General features: G+C 30.4%; 1 protein-coding gene across 1 annotated transcript in view; it reads left to right on the top strand.

The window, feature by feature from the left end:
* LOC142328372 (uncharacterized) overlaps positions 1 to 17266 on the top strand; it is a 77638-nt gene that overhangs the window by 15889 nt on the left and 44483 nt on the right. The window contains exons 6-10 of the mRNA XM_075372079.1: positions 1017 to 1219; positions 3975 to 4148; positions 9276 to 9391; positions 11638 to 11892; positions 14218 to 14437. Of these exons, the coding sequence (XP_075228194.1) occupies positions 1017 to 1219; positions 3975 to 4148; positions 9276 to 9391; positions 11638 to 11892; positions 14218 to 14437 (968 nt within the window). The remainder of the gene's footprint in view (positions 1 to 1016; positions 1220 to 3974; positions 4149 to 9275; positions 9392 to 11637; positions 11893 to 14217; positions 14438 to 17266) is intronic.

Raw genomic sequence — 17266 nt, 5'->3', positions numbered from 1 at the left:
AAACGTGAGATTTTATCACAAATGGTAAGTATTTTTGTATACAGAAAAAAATATTGGGTATAAGATAAATAATTGATACTATTCAGCCGTTAGTGGAGAAATCCTCAATAAAAGCAGTGAAAATAAAAAATGGAAAACTTTCAGGAAAAGATGAAATACTAGGGTAAATATAAAGGGAAGTAAATAATACAATAATGCATAATGTTTGTCAGCGCATGGAAAAGTGAATGCATGCCTAAAGAATGAAAAAAAGCTAAATATAAGTTAATTCAAAAAATAAGAAAGCCTTTTGCGAACTGTAGCTTTGTTATATATGATATTGTCATTAATAATTCTAAAAAGAAGCAATTTGTATGTTGAAGAAAATCTGAGAAAACTAGCAAACTGATTTTTGAAAGGGGAAGTCAACAATGTATCAGATTTTTGGACACGAATACTAAGCCACTTTTGGGAGTTGAATGTCTTAAGCATAATTATCATAATTTTCAGTCCAGCGGGAAAGGTAAACAGTCAATTTTAAAATTGAAATATGTAGACATCTATTGAGAATCACCTTTTCATCTGAAAAGGTGATTCTCACTGGCCACCTAATTCTTATAATGAAAAAATAAATTTAAATAAATAGTATTAGTTGGAAACTGTTATAAATGTTTAAAGAAAGATGGTTTTAACTTCTGCAGAAGATTTTTTAAGAGAGGTGATTGATAAAGGAAATTATGGTTAAGTATCTTGCTACATAAATAATTTCAAATATTTGAAGACGTAACAAAGAGAATAACAAGGGACCAAAATATATCTATGACTAAACAGCAGCCTAGAATGCAGCTTACCATTAAGAAACACCAAAAAGAAAATATACGGAAATGTAAAAAGTTAACATTGATTTTTGATGAGAATAACATTGATTATTCATTTAATGAGACGATTTATAATAATATTTCTATTTTACTTTTTTTATTAAGGTGAAAAAAATAACTTTTGGTTATGTAGAGCCATGGTTTTTTCTGTTTGTTTAGATGAGTGTATTAAGCAAAGTGTAAATAAATATGTATCAGCAATTAATGAATTAATACGTGGGTATACAAAAGATCTGAATACACTTGATGTAAAATTTCCTGAAATGAATTTGTCTAATAAAGATAAACTTTATAAAAAATTAGGATATACTGAATTTGATAGAATTTTAAATGAATTTATCAAAGCGGAGAGAATGATACAGGTAAAAATCTTCAATTACATTAATTTTATAGTATTTTTTCCAGATAAATCAATTATAATTAATTAATAAACTATTAATAATCATCAATAATTGCAAATATATAATTACTCTTAATTATTATATTTATTAATATTATTTTTATCTAATAAATATATACATTAGTTAGTAAAAAGTAGTAATAGATAATTGAGGTGAGATGTAGATAGGAAGAGGTTTGTGTGAAACCTTTGGTGTTAGCAAAAGGCGCAGGGATTGGGCTTCCACAAATCTGTTAATTTGATGTAGAGGGTCATAAGTTATGGCAGATGGTGAAACTGATGATTGTCTTGTGTTATCTATCAACTTTGTGGGGTCTAAAAGTCAACCTCCACTAAACCCCATCAGTGCTAGGGTGGTGTGGTGACTGGGATCATCACAAGGCAGGTGAGGTGTATTCCCCTATGGGGATCAGGATAATAAACACTAACTTATATATACAGCTAAATAATACTAATTCTGAAAATATTACAGAATTAGATCTCATAGCTGATTCAGAATATTATTTACAAGCAGAAAAACACCAAAAAACAGCAAACTGAACTGCAGTGATACAAGGAATGGATACAGTATCGGAAATAGGATGGACACAAAGGTACTAATCAGAACATTCAAATTTTACATGTAGGACCTAAAAAGCAAGATCAAACACACTTAATTATTGTGAAATATATAAAATATAACACAATTAAGAAAAAAAAATTTGTTTGTATGATTTTATGACATACACTACTTCAGCAGTTCCAAACAAAGGAACTACTAATAAAATACCATTGAAGAAGTCATTATATTAGCTCTGAACAATTGTTTGGAAAAATGTTGAATTATCAGAGTTTTAGAAGTGAATCTTTTATCATTTCAAAACTTTTTAGCATTAATCACATGACTTTATTCTTTATTTGTTACAAAAAAGGAGGAAATAATTGTTAGATAATTAATTTTTTTTATAAACCGGAAAACATGTGATAATAATACAAATGAATAATCCATACAAATTTAAATAAATAACATTGCATGAACTTTTTGAGCTTTATGTAAGTTTTTGTTTAGTGAACAATAAATCAATGGACTGAATGGCTACATAAAGGAAGGAAAAATTAACAAAAAACAGCAAGTACTTGTTAACAAAACAAACAAAAATTGAGTGGTTAAGGAAAGTTTTACAGAACAAAGCAGTTATTATTTAGTAAAGTATAACTTGTCTTGAAGATTTTATCTGGAATTTATTCCTTTTTACCTTAGTAGATTAGAAAATATTGGCTCGAAAAAGAGGAAAAATAAGGGCTGAAACATTTGAAATGTTGATATTTTAAGATAAAATGGACAGACAGACAAATAAAAAGCAGTGAGTGGTTTGAATGATAATAGAAGCATATTTGAATAATTCACACTAGCGAAGCAAAATTAACTGGTTGAGATATATAATGAGAGGAGAATGATTGATCAAAATGAAAGAGATCGGTAAAAGGTGCCAAAAAGAGCTGGAATAAGGAACTCTGTGGAAACTGTAGAAAGAAATAATGGATCTTCCACAGAGCATGTATGTTGTTAACTAAGACATCATATATGAGTATGTATTTATATACACATATAGTTATTCATAATTCTATGAAACATTTGAAATAATTATTATAAACAAATTATGAAATAGGTTCTTAATTGTGTTACTCCACTTTTACAACATATTTATTCCTTGTGATTGTAGGTCCTGGAAGAAAAATGGTTTTATATTGCCATTTATTTAAGAAATAGCACAAAACATGTTACAAATGGTGTGTCTTGTGATCAGTGGGATGCTCAGTAACAGTGAGATGCTCAGTAACAGTGAGATTTTTTGTCCTCTATATTATTTGTACATTACAGCTATTCTGGGTACTACAAACATGAAAAGTTGTCATTACTAAAGATGAGTTAATTCATAAAACTATTAACTTCAGTTTTGGTGTATAAGTGAAAAACACCTTCTTTATTGTCACTACTATGAGCCTGCAAGAGCTAAAGCATGAAGTGTTTTCAACTAGTTTGTTGATTGTGAAATGCTGGGTTATAAGCTTACATTTGTAATGAATGGACTTTTCAGGGCTATGTGTATACGTTTTCTAAAACTATCCATAATCTCTTAATTTGGTTCTGGCTATCTTAACCAACCAATTGATAGGCAGCCCTTATCCAAACTTTTGAAACCACTTCATGATACTGTTATACACAAATGGTTTCTTCTGGAATTCTGCTTGAAATAATCACTAAACTGTCTCAGAATTTATAGTTTGTAGCATTTTCTAATCGATACATTTTCTTTAATATTATAAATAAATGAAATAACTGTTTGTAAACAGATGGTGTGATTTGGAAGATAATGATGATTCTTGAAGTTCAATCAGTAGACCTAAATATTTGTAATACACCTCTCTTTTTCCTAATGTTACACATATGTTGCAACATGGGATATTTCTTGAAATTCTTTCCAATAGTTCTGGTGTAGGTGTTCCTAAAGGTCAAAGAACAACACCCTCAACATTTTTAAGCATTTCTATAAACACATGTTTATAGTAAATTTTTTTTATTAATTTTCATCAAAAGATGTTGCACACCTAGTGTATGAGTGATTACAATGAAGTGATCTAAAACTTTATTTTTCTTTTTTAAACTAAACTTTGTGAAAAATCAACAAATATTTGCTTTTGTAGTATTAAGTTATAATTATAGGAAACATTTTCAGAACCAGTGGAAGATTATTTCGGATGAAATTGAAAACTCTATAAAAGATACAATAATTTTTTATGTAGATGCTTCAGAAGTAATTGAAAGACATGCGCTACGTTTAGAACATGCAAGAAATTTAATTATAGATATCAACTATATAATTAGTGAGAGATGTGTGGATGCAATGAAGGTATAAACTAATTACAGACTTCACTCATATGTATTAGGATGTTACACACATACAATACACATATACATGCACACATATACATATACATGCACACGTACACGCATGCATGCATGTATAATACATGCAAATATTATGCATACACGTATTCATTACATGCAATACACATGCACACATACATTATATTATATATAATATATATATTACACAGCAAATAGGTAAGTTAAACTTACCAAATTAATTTCCAGCCACTGGTTTTTGGCGGTGGCTGGAAATTAATATGTTTTAAAATTTCACCAGTTTTAAGACTTCAACTAAGATTTTCTAAAGTAATAAGTAGAATTAAAAAATTAAAAACAAATCTTCAAAAATAAATACATATTGGCTTCAAATCATTTTAATTGTAGGGGAAAATTAATAATGAAAACTTAAGTGGAAGAAATAAAAATACATTTAAATAGTTTGTAAAAAAACAAATGAGCTAATTAATTCCTAACAGATTTCTTCCATACTATATAATAAAAAGAGTACATCAAAACACATTCTTCACATTGTCACATTTGTCTCACTGGCTTAGTGAAATTATAACAGAGGTAGAATCATAGATGATATTTTAAATACTGTTTCATGTTCAGTCCTTTGAATCTATGCTCTTCACTGCTTTGTCTATATGTCCTATGATTCTCTGGAACTGGTCCAATATTTATAGGTGCAGATGTGAATGCTAAGTCTTTTTTGTGGCATTGCAGTTTCACCGATGTTGGCAGTGAATTAATAAAGGGCTTTTTAGTCCAACATTATCTACAGATATATAACATACCTGATGAGTTGCTCACCTACATAGGTATGTATGGTAGCTGAGTGCCAATGGTTTGGTGGAACGAACATCGATGTTACTGTTGGAAGGTTTATCCCTACCAATGTTTGTATGTTTGCAATGATTGCTCGAGTGATCATCAATTAATTGTCAATGAGATTGCTGGTGGCTTTAGTGAGTGCTACCGATGTAACGTTCAGCTCAGCAGGGTTGTTTTCTGCACAGGCGAGTGGACTGGAAGAAATTTGTTTATTACTTTTGACCAGGCTCAGAGTTTTGGATTGGAGTCTGGATGTCTTGGATTTGGAAGATCTGGCAGTTGGTTTGTCAATTCTGTCAGTTAGAATGTTCAGTTCCCTGAAGTTCCGGTCGAGAGAGGATTGCATCATGGTGGATAGAGAGCTGTCCATGGCATGAAGAGGCTGGTTTATCATTTGCGATGAGCTTCTCAACGTGACTGTGATCTGGAATTATGAGCAGTCCTTGTTGCTGAATACAGGACCCTGAGGTGTCATTACTTTCATAGTATGGACTGTAAACAGGGACTCCTGGCTTTCCTTTGTTCATGAGCAGGGGAAAACAGAGAGAGATCCCTGGGGCGTAGTATATAGGGTCTTGGGGTACAAAAGACGAAAGGACATTCTTGTGTCTGCTCTCTTGACTAGATTTCGTGTAATTTCGAATACTTCTGAGATTTTATACAAATTACTAGAAGATTTACTGCCTGATGATAGTAAACCGAAGAGAATGCATACAATCTGCGAATGCGGCGAAAGGTTGCTCAGTTTCACTGGGATGCAGTGTCCTTGGAGATGACAGAGGCTGAGATGAAGGTGAGGTATGATTCTCTCCTGCAGCTGAGGTTGCCCAGCGAGTGTTGCATTGTGGCTTATGCTGACGATCGGCTCCTGCTGGTGGAAGAAAGCTTGCGGATGGAGGTTGAACTCCGAGCCACTTGGGTTTGCAGGATACTTGAGCTGTGAGGTCATCAACACAAGATGATGTTTAGCCCGAAAAAGACTGCGATGATGTTCCTCAAAGGCTCTTTGGCAGTGAGTTGGCGTGTCTGTGTTTTGATGGCAGGCCAGCGTAGTATGTTCAGGTTCAGAAGTACAGAAGTACCTTGGGGTGTTTCTTGATGAGAAACTGCAATTTAAGAAACACATTCAATTCCCTCTTTCAGTGTTTGTGTGGTCAATCCTGATCGGGGTCTTAATTTAAGACCATGAGCATCGTGTATAAAGGCATGTATGAGGCTATTATGCTATACATGGCGACTGTTTGAGCAGATAGCATAAAATATAAAAGTTATCGGGACATATTATTAAGGCTTCAACGCTTAATACTGTTAATGATAACGGGTGGTTACCTTAACTATTTCACAGGAGGCACTCTTTGTGATGCAGGTGTGAAACTGATAGACTTGATTTCATCTGAGAAGCAGCAGCAGAATGTTGCTTAGAAGTCTGGTGAGTTGACTTTGGATAATGTTGAATAAAGAAATTGAATAACATGCCAATACCTTGGGGTAGGCCAGATGGGATGAGACAGATGGGATGAGACAGATGGTGGGCATTATATGTATGATCTCTCTCCTCATTCATGGACGCATCTTGGGTACACCCTAATAAATATATAATGCAATGCCCATTGTGCTTTTAGGGACAGACTTCAGAAATTCGGTCTGGTAGATTCTGGGATGTCTCAGTGTGAACAATTGAACGACACCTACCATGTTCTTATACGAGTGCTCGAAGTATGAGTTAATGCGTACGCAGACCATCTGTCAGCTTGATCTTATCGGGTCTGCATTGGATCTCTGTGTCAACTGGAGGAGCCAGGCTGAATGGGCAATAGTGGAGAGTTTTGTAGTGTACTTAGCAAAGGAAAAGATTCCTGAGGGGATCTAGAGCTCTGCTTGGATTTCTATTGTATTTTGTTTTTGTTGTTTTGTTTTATAAATTATGTTTTTGTTGTTTTTGTCCTTTGTTTTGTTTCAATGTTACTGTGTTATTATTCCGTGTATATTTTTATGTTTTGTTTTGTGTGTTGAACTCAGTTTTACCTTCTACAGGTAGGTAGTTCAATTCCTTTAATTAGTTAGGACCTTTCAGTCTTAGTTATGACTCTGTGTTTTGTTTTAAGTTCATTAAATAGTAGTGTACTTGGGATCACTCTGAGATCACTCATGGTATTTGCATCAGTGACATACTGGCCCACTGGAATATGTCAAAAGCTGAGTTTTTGAAGATAACCTTCAGTAAAGCCTACAAGGGCTCGGAACAGAGGGGTGGCGGAGGGTGTCTTCCCTTATAGAGGTCAGGATGCTTTGTCTATATATTATAAACAATAATATACATTATTATAAAACTTTTGTCACAACTATCATTACTAAAAATTAATCATTACTATCCATTCTTTTCAAATCAAATAAGAGAAATATTTTTTATCACAGTTCTTAGGGCATAAGAAAGAGCTTTACTACATTTGTTTTATTTTTATAATACTGACCTAGATCTTTTAAATAGATCTTCCCACTGAGATATTAAAAATAAAATATTTTCTTTTACATAAATATTGCAATATTAATGTGTCAAGAAGTTTTTAAATAATACTGATCAGAAACTAATAAAAGGACTCTGCATTTTCTGCCTCTCTTTTAAACATGGGACAAATATAATAGGTGCTCAGTTTTTATTGTTCTTTGGTTAACAGCCTTTAGGTTGGTTGGCAGCAGCTCTCTACTCTTCCACTTATCAGCCTTACTCTTTAGTTCCCAGTAAGAATCGCATTTCGTAATGTCCATTATCAGTTTAAACTCCAAACAAGGCCTTCTCCTACAATTTGTCCTTCTATCACCCTCTTAATCAGATAAACCTGGTGCTGAGCTCTTCTTCTTTTTAATTGTTTCAGAAAGCTTCTCTCTTCATTAACTCTGACACTTTTTCCATCAAATTTATCTTCATCCTTCTGTAACACCATATTTAAAAAACCAAAAGTGCCTCCTCTTTCCCTCTCCCCCAATTGTTCATGACTTGCTCTCATACAATAATATTCATTTAATTTCTTTTATGTAGGTCCAGCACCATCTGTATAGTGGTAGTCTCTTAAGCCACTACTTCGCCATCCATTTCTGCCCCAAGCCTTTTCTTTCCCCCCCTTTTAATCTACAATATTCACCTCATCTATTAATCATCCTTCTACTTTCTCTTTCTCTTCTGATTCCACTTGATTTCCTCTAACCACATGTCCTTACCAGTTCAGTTTTCTTTTTGTAGTTCCTGAATAAGTACTTACACACTTGTTCTCTCCATGCTTTATACATCCATTTTACTTTCTCCACATCCACATCTCAAAAGTTCCAGTTTGCTCTCCTTTTCGTTTTGTCTCTTTCACTTGTACAAGTCTAGACTTTTACTGCATAGCAATTTTCTCTTATTACTGAAGGCTTCCTTTGCCATTGCTATCTTTCCTTTTATTTCCATTGTACTTTTCCAGTTCTGTCACTATAATCCCTAATATCTATTTTTTCCCCCTATTCTTCCTTTACTTATTACTAAATTTCTCTTTATTTTTATTACTTTTCCCTATAGTTATTTTCATGTTTCATCCAGTGTTGTTAATAATATCATACTCCATACTTGTGCAATGAGTACAAAATTATATTCATGTGTTCTTGCATTTTAATATTAAAGTAAATAAAAAGTCTAAAGTCTATTTCAAGTCTTGCTTATTGAATTTAAATCACCAAAAAATTAATTTGTTTTTACCAGATATGTACTTCATTTTTAACAAAACTTTGCCTTTTTTTTTGTTCAACATTACTGAAAATGCATTTCCAAAATTCTGTAATTCCTCCTCCTTCCTCTCTATCCTATTTTATCTCATGCTAACCCAAAACCATTTCTTCATTAACTCTTAACTTTTCTAATTAGTGTATCATTAAATAATTTTCAGTAAATCTTGTTATGAGGTTTTACTGGCTTGCTAGGCCTGATAATCTGGAGAATTTTTAGGGATTTATTCCCTTTATAATTTAACTTTAAGGAATATTTTCAATCTTACTTTACTAATCATATGAATTAAATCTGTACTTGCAGAGATATCTGATAGATTGAAAGAATCAGGTTGTGAATAAAGGCTCAAGATAAATCCCAAACCTGTAATATTGATTTGTTCACAGACTCATTAATTTAAATTACAATGTACTAACTTTTTATTTATGATTAAAATGTCTATCAATTTATAGTTCTTTTACTGCTAATTTTAAGTTTTTTTCAATCTGATCTTCATTATTGTTGATTTTTTAATAGGAGGAAGAAATGAAGTTTAATATTTTAACTGATGTATTACGAGAGTCAGATACAAAAGAAAATCTCAAAAATAATTATACAAAAATTGTGGTGTTACTTGATTCACTGAAAGAGAGGTAAAGAAGTACTGTGATTTAGATATAAATCATATGGGTGAAAGATGGAAGAAAAACACATTCTATTTATTTTTCTTTGTTTGGGATATGGGTGGGTGGTATAACATTACCGAGAAAAATTTATTTAAGAATTGAATGCATGGAAAAAAAATTACACAAATGTGATTATACTTTTTGGTAGTACCTTGTTTTAACACCACTATAGTTACTCATAAAAATATATCTGGACTGCATGCCTACTTTTGCTATACTGCTATAAGTCTTGTCTTGCTACACAAAATCTGACTTTTACAGTTACTTTAGTACTATACATGTAGTGTCTCATAAGGAATTTTGTTCATATAAACATGACTCCTTTTAGCTTTGGAAAAATTCACCCTCATTTCTACTTATAGGGTAAAATGAACTTATACTGAAATTTTGGAACTAAAATTAAGGGGTCAATTTGGTGATTTTTGGCTTGAAAGATTGAATAAAATGGAACCTAGAACTTCAGGAATTATAAAATAAAAATCATTACTACTGCAAAATATATTTTTTTAATTTGAAAATTTAATTGTGAGAAAGTCTATGTAAGTTGCATCATCTGCCCTTAAGAATTAAAAATATCTGACTTATTAAAAATAAAGTACTGTAAAATGTGAAATAAATACTGTTATAATTTTCAATTGAAACAAGAATCATTCCAATACTATAAAAAATTTAAAAAATACTATAAAATATTAAAAAAACTCCTAGGTCACCTGAGCTAATGCAAATAGACTTTTACTGTCTGAGTGGGGTCTAATGAAATTTTACGAATAGGAAGTAACTAGTAGTCACAAGAACTTTTGAAATTATACAGAAAAAAAAACTTTAATTTGGGTCGAAAAGCCATCTAAGGAATTTTAAATAAAAATATTGTGTAAAATACTAAAGGATATATTGAATTATTTTATGTGTTTTTAATAATTGATTTTGGATATTTTTAATCCTAAAATTATTCTTGTTTAAGTAATACATTTTACAGTATTTTTCTGTCAGGTTTCAATCTGTTTCTAATTAGTCAATTTTTTATTTTTTTTTTAATCTCTGGTTGATTATTTAAATAGATTTTCACAGAATTAAATACTGTGAATTAAATTTAATTCCAGAATTGTATTTGTTCACTTATCAAAGTTAAAAAATTATGTTTTGCAACATCAATTTTTTTGTTTTTCAATAACATAATTGAGAAAATTATAATTTTTTTTAAATTAAAATTATAGTTTTTAGAAAATTAGGTAATGTTCTGAGAAATTTTTATTTAATTTTAAAAGCCAAAAACCATAAGAATTTCTGTACGGTTTCATTTATCCTGGCAACAAGAATCTGAATGAAATTTTTAATACATTAGGCAGATGAGGCGGCAGATATGAGTTTCGATGTCAGGCCAACGGATTAGATATGTTCAGCCTCAAATTTACCTCAGGATGGTTCTCCCGTTAAAGCCCAACAGGGCTTGGAACGGGGAGGTAGTGTGGCGACCAGAAGCGTCACAAGGTAAACAGTAGTTACCGTACGATTTCATGGGAGGCGATCTTTGTGATCGCAGGCGTGAAACCGGATAGATGTTGCCAGGAGAGTTTACTTCAGAAAAAATTCAGAAAATAGGATATGGTGTAGCGCCTTATGATAGTCCAGATGGGATGAGAGAGAGAGAGAGAGTGGGTTCTAAATGCATGATCTTATTCCAAATGTTACAAGTTTGCAGGACACCTCTTGAGTACACTGAGTCATTAAAAATTGTTTTGTCATTAAGAATGATGTTATTCAAATGCAAATTTTATGAAATTGCATAATAAATTTAAAAATAAATTAATAACTAAATTTTAGTTTGACAAATTATGAAGAGAATAGCATTATCTAATCTAATTATTCTATTATCACTGCTGATTGAAGAGTGAATTGCCATTAAAAATCGATTAAACCTAATGAAAAAACAAGGAACACAATACTCATGCTTAGTAAAGGAATATTAGTGAATATGTTATACATGTGATACTTGTTGAGAGTGAGTATACCAAAGAATATAATCCAATTCAGACGTTTGTGTAATCGTTTATTATAAGGGTAAATGAGAAGTTCAACCTATCATGGTTGCAGCAATTATTATAATTGTTTCTATTATTATTATTATCCAGTTAGCATACAAATCAAGGAAAATTTACTAAAATGAATTTTATATTTATCAGGTTTTATTATAAAATAGTTAATCTTTTTTACAGTTTTATGAAAAACTATTCAAAACAAACTGATGTAACTAAAGAGTACCGGCGTATTGGACAAGCAGAATCAGATGTATTTGTTGGTGAAATGAATGTATTTTTAAAAAAACATCCACGGAATAGTATAATAGATATTTATAAAATTGTTCCGAAAAGAAGTGATCATACTTTCACTGAAGTAGATGAAAAGATTACAACTAAAGAATTGAAGATGTGTTGCAATCATTTAAATGGAGTTTCAAATTGGACTCTTGGGTTAGAATAATTTTATTTATTTTTTTGTAGTTTGTTTACAGCCAGATACTAATTGAATAGTTCTGTTAAAAACAACCATGAATCTGTAGTACAACTTCTTCAGGGATGTATAATTACTGTGCGTCTATGTGTTTACATTATTTCAACTAATTTGTGTATGTTTTTTCTCATAAAAAACAAAATATTGCCAATTTGATTTAGAAATATTTTATTTCTAATCAGTAGTTAATAAGTCTACTATTACAAAATTGTCAATGTGCATTAAATACTCAGTAATAATTTTCATTTATGTTAATGCTAATTTAGATTTGTTTAGAAATTTTTTTATACCAGTTTCATACATAATTGCTAAGAATTTGTTCTAGTTATTTTTTAGTAACATGTAAAATCTTAGCACATAAAAACCTTTTTGTTTAAAGGCTTTAATTCATTTTATAGCTATCATCTTAATTTGTCCATGTAAGATGTAGATCTGATGATGTAGATATTTTTAAGAAAGATAGCTAAAAATACATTTTTACCAAAGACTATGGCTGAACTGAAGTCTTGCAGGTGTAAAATTGTGAACTGCATTACAGAATTTACTAGAACAATAAATTTACTATTTAATGGTCTAACATTTGTCCTGTCATAATGATATGTCAATAGGAATTTCCCTCTTGCTTGTAGGGTATATAGTAACATAATCAACAGATGAAAAAATGAATGAGTTATTTGGGAAATCTAAAGGCAAAAAAATTCCTGTGATATTGTCAACAATCTTATAACATCTTATAAAAATTTGGTTGTAATATGTCCTTAAAAGTACACTTCCTGCACTTGCACCAAGATTTCTTCCTGGAAAATCTTGGCGCAGTGAGTGATGAGCACCGGGAACACTGTCATCAGGAGATTTCAGGTATGCAATAGAGGTATCAAGACAAATGTAATCTTAATATGCTTGGACCATCAAGAAGGATGCTCCACAGGTGAAATACAGCAAAAAAATCTTCATTTCTTACTTTATAGGTGAGCCAAATATTTGAATATTGTGTATTTTTCATACTTTAATACTTTCTGCATCTATTTATGCAGAAAATATTAAAATGTTTGAAATTACAAATGCCAGTCTCTCGGAAAGACCCTTGCATGATATTGAAAAAATCAGTATCATCTTTGAATTCAGGAGAAAAAGTATTATTAGAATCACATATTTTTCTTCCTAAGACAAAAATTCTTTTTTGTTACCTGTGTAATTTTACATAAAATATTCCATTGATAAAAGCAAGGAACTGCATTATAATTTGCTTGAAAGGATCAAGCTAACCTGACAAAACTGTAATCAGAGCAGTCATTACACAGGGTTTAGTATTAATTAAAAAAAAAAATTGGTTTAAGGGGAAAGGTAATACTTGAAAATAACAAATGTATAAAATAATAGAAAAGCAAAGAAGTGAGTATAATTAATAAATTTCAATTTTTAACACTTGAAAATAACAAATGTATAAAATAATAGAAAAGCAAAGAAGTGAGTATAATTAATAAATTTCAATTTTTAACAGTCATTGCACAGAAAACAATTTTTAACTGAAATTGTATGTGATGTATGTATTACTTGTATTTCCAAAATAAGGATCTAGAAATTCAGAATACTTCAAATTTTTATTACTTATAAATTCATTAACTGAGTAATATTAGTTTTGTAAAACAAAATTTTTTTGACATAATTTTTTTTTAATTAGTGATAAAAACTTCTAAGTGGGTCAGTAATTCATTGAAAATAACAAAGAAATATAATTTCAGCCTTTCTCATAAGCTGAGATATTGTGTTATGCAAAACAGTTGATAGAGATGGATTTTTTATAATATAGAATATTTATAAATGCTTGTCCATGAAGAGGCCATCAATTGTCTTAATTATTTCATATTTATGGGTATTAGAGAATGTTCTGACAACTTGTATCCTGAAAACTCGTTTTTGAAGGGATTCAAAGAATAATAATTTCACACAGGAATATATGTTGGCAGAAATTTATTCTGATAATATTTGATTATGATGACAAGCATAGCATATTTTATGAGTAAAAGTGAAACAGTATGGTATAATTTTGTTCCAGACTGTCAATTTGATTTCAGACGTCAAAAAATTTCACATTGTAATAAATCAAAGTGCTTATTATCACTAATGTTACAATAGCTTCATACATTTCTAAAGGTTTTTTTTCAACATTTTATGCTTTCTTAAAAATTTCTTGTGTGTTTTCTCTCTTTTATTTTCTCTTTAGTTCTGTTGTCATCTATCATATCTTCTAATCAAATAATTAATTTCTAATTTATTTTATACAGATTTTGGGAGGAAATTACTGTGTTAAAGAATAATATAAGTCAATCATCCCAAACTGAAGCAGATATGTGGATTAATAAGCAGTCAGAAATTTTAATGAATGATTTGCAAATAAAATTAGACAATCATTCGTTAAGATATAAAAGAATAAAAAAAGAAATTCTAGAAGTACGTGCTGCCGAAATAAAAATACATCAGGAAAGGCTTAAGTCACACACATTTGTAAGTGTATAAAATATAAACATAAATTATTGCAATACAGTACCATTGTATCTGGATTGATATGGTTTGAATTTCAGTCCATTGTTATTCTAGACTAGATCTAATTGATCTGATAAATTAAATTTAACTCTTTATAGGACATAAGCAATCCATCCACATTTATAACTTAATATTTTGTTTTCAAATACTGATTGATTTCCTAGAGAGCATTTACCATCAAATATTTATGATCTCTAATCTTTTCAACTGATAATATAATATTATGCTTTACGGTGGTTGGTAGATTATTATACCAATGTTTTTTTAAAACTCTGACTTAACAAAGTTATCCTAAAGATAAACTGTTAAAATAATTTACCACTATAAATTTTGTCTGGTAATTAATAATAAATTCATTTATAAAATGAATTTATATCATTAAAAATTAATTTTAATCAGCAAAGTATTTTTGATGTTGCACATATTACAAATGCATATTTTATCATGCTTAAATATTAGTAAATAATGTCAACAGATAATAAGAAAATGTTACGCTTAATCTTATTCTAATTTTAAAATAAGGTAATTTTATAACAAAAAGTAAAAAAACACAGACAGACCAGACAGACCAGACAGACCAGACGACAGACCAGACAGACCAGACAGACCAGACAGACCAGACAGACCAGACAGACCAGACAGACCAGACAGATATATACCAATTTATATACAACACCAATTATATATATATATATATATATATATATATATATATAAAATTGGTGTTGTAAAAATAATAGGTTATTTTACAGTACACAGGAATGTATAATATTTCAAGTAAATACTGTTATGGCATGTCTTTGCCTAATGTTAAAAAAAGTAAACAACAATTATTCATTAATTTTTATGGTAAGGAGCAAAACACATTTTGCACAAAGCCATATTACAATGCTTACGTAAAAGGATTTTGAATGCGTTTGTGCATCTTTAGTGTTACAGTAGGCGCACTCCCTGTAAGTTACCACCACTAGAATATGAATCCCAATATTTACAATTTTTAGTAGTTTTTAATAATAGTTTTCTTTTGGATTCACTTATATTTTGTTTTCTGTTTGAATATCCTGAAATTAGCTGTATTCCCGTATTGCAATGGTGAAAGATACATACTTGTTTATCTTCATTCATTGTTTTCATTTTTTGAATTCATTAATTCTTTTTCAGATATCATTTCTAGTCTGTTCTGATTTTTTTGTATCACCTGTTGGGTTTTTTCCAGTATTAAATGCCACTAAATATCTTCTTATAGCACATACTATTGTCCAGATTTTAAAATCACTTTGATGGGTTTTAAGGGCATGTAATGTTTCAATGTTGAACAGTCTTTGAAGGTAATAATGCTCTTTGTCTTAGAGAGATGGATGAAATTGCTTACCAGTTTTATTTTTAAATAGTTATCACGGCCTTATTTTGTAGTCTGTCAAAATTGATTGAGTCTCTTGTTGGCATCTGTGAATTGGATTCAGATACAAGAATTGTAATTATTAAAAATAATCATACTGTCAATAAACTAGTTATCTTACTGTTGTTCCTAACAAACTCATTTTTAACTCCAGTACATTCTTAAACACTGAAGTACCCATGATTATTAACATGCCAATAAACACATTACATTCATCAGTAGAAAAATTTAAGATTATACATTTTGACTCTTTCTTCTGAATAACATAATTGGCAAATATTATAGAAAAAATTAGTGAAACGATTTCAAAAAGATTAGATTTCCAATTACAATTGTGTGAAAATTAATCTTGGGCACAGGGAATTTTTGTTTTTTTCTATGTTGTAACTACATTGCTTGACCATACCCACTCTTTAAGTTGTCTATATAATGTGAAGTTACTGTTCTTTGGTTATTTAGTAATTTGCATGTTAGTTTTTTGTTGAAAGTTTTCATTTTTTATTGCAAAATAATTTTAACTACTTTTTTGTTTGTGTCTTGAATAAATACCAGTATGACACAATTACAGATAGTTTGAGTGTGGAGTTGGGCTAGGGTCAGTGAGTGTTATTTTAAAACTATTTAAAAAACTGGTTCCTTTTCACTTCAAAAGAGAAAGACAAATGTGGCCATAAAAGAAAAATTACTCCCAACTCGATGTTTGTTATTGGTGAGAAAAAGTAACCTTGATCCAAAATTGTCTGTTGTCCACAGCAGAATGGCAGCTAGTGGAACAGATTTACACGTGAAAACTGTTAAGATGCAAAACTTCTTGCAGTTGGACAGAAAGCGCTTCAGCCAGCTAAAAAGCAGCTTTTAACACCAAGAATTTGCAAAACGGCTCTTGTGGACCAAAGTACATGCTAATTGGACCTAAATACTAGACTGAAAAAATATGAACCAAGTCACATTTTTATGTTCAGGAGGAAAGGATTCCATTTATTAGAAATACATCAGATGAAAATATATACCGGCTCATATCTAACAATCAGTTAAAATGTTTTGGGGATGTTTCTAACAAAATTTGGCACTATGCCAAACTGCCAAAAAAGTGGGAAAAGTTTTTAAAGCATGAATCATTTAAGTGCTTTCATGGCCAGGCCTCTAGACTTAAACCCAATTGAAAATCTCTCGCCAATAGTCAAAAAACAACTCTCGAAATTGTACCACAAAAATTGACCTCATTAGACAATAATATCCTGTATGGTTTCATGATGAAGAAACTAAAACAAGTGTAGTAAATGTGTAGACTCGATGCCAAATCGTATATGTGAAGCGATTAAGAATAAAGGAGAAAATATTAATTGCTAGATATTCACAAAACTAGATTTGCACGGTATGGTAGGTACAGT

Source organism: Lycorma delicatula, chromosome 7 (genome assembly GCF_047948215.1).
Source record: "Lycorma delicatula isolate Av1 chromosome 7, ASM4794821v1, whole genome shotgun sequence".
Taxonomy (NCBI): Eukaryota; Metazoa; Arthropoda; class Insecta; order Hemiptera; family Fulgoridae; genus Lycorma; species Lycorma delicatula.
Note: the sequence above shows the minus strand (reverse complement) of the source record. Positions and strands in the feature narration are given on the sequence as shown.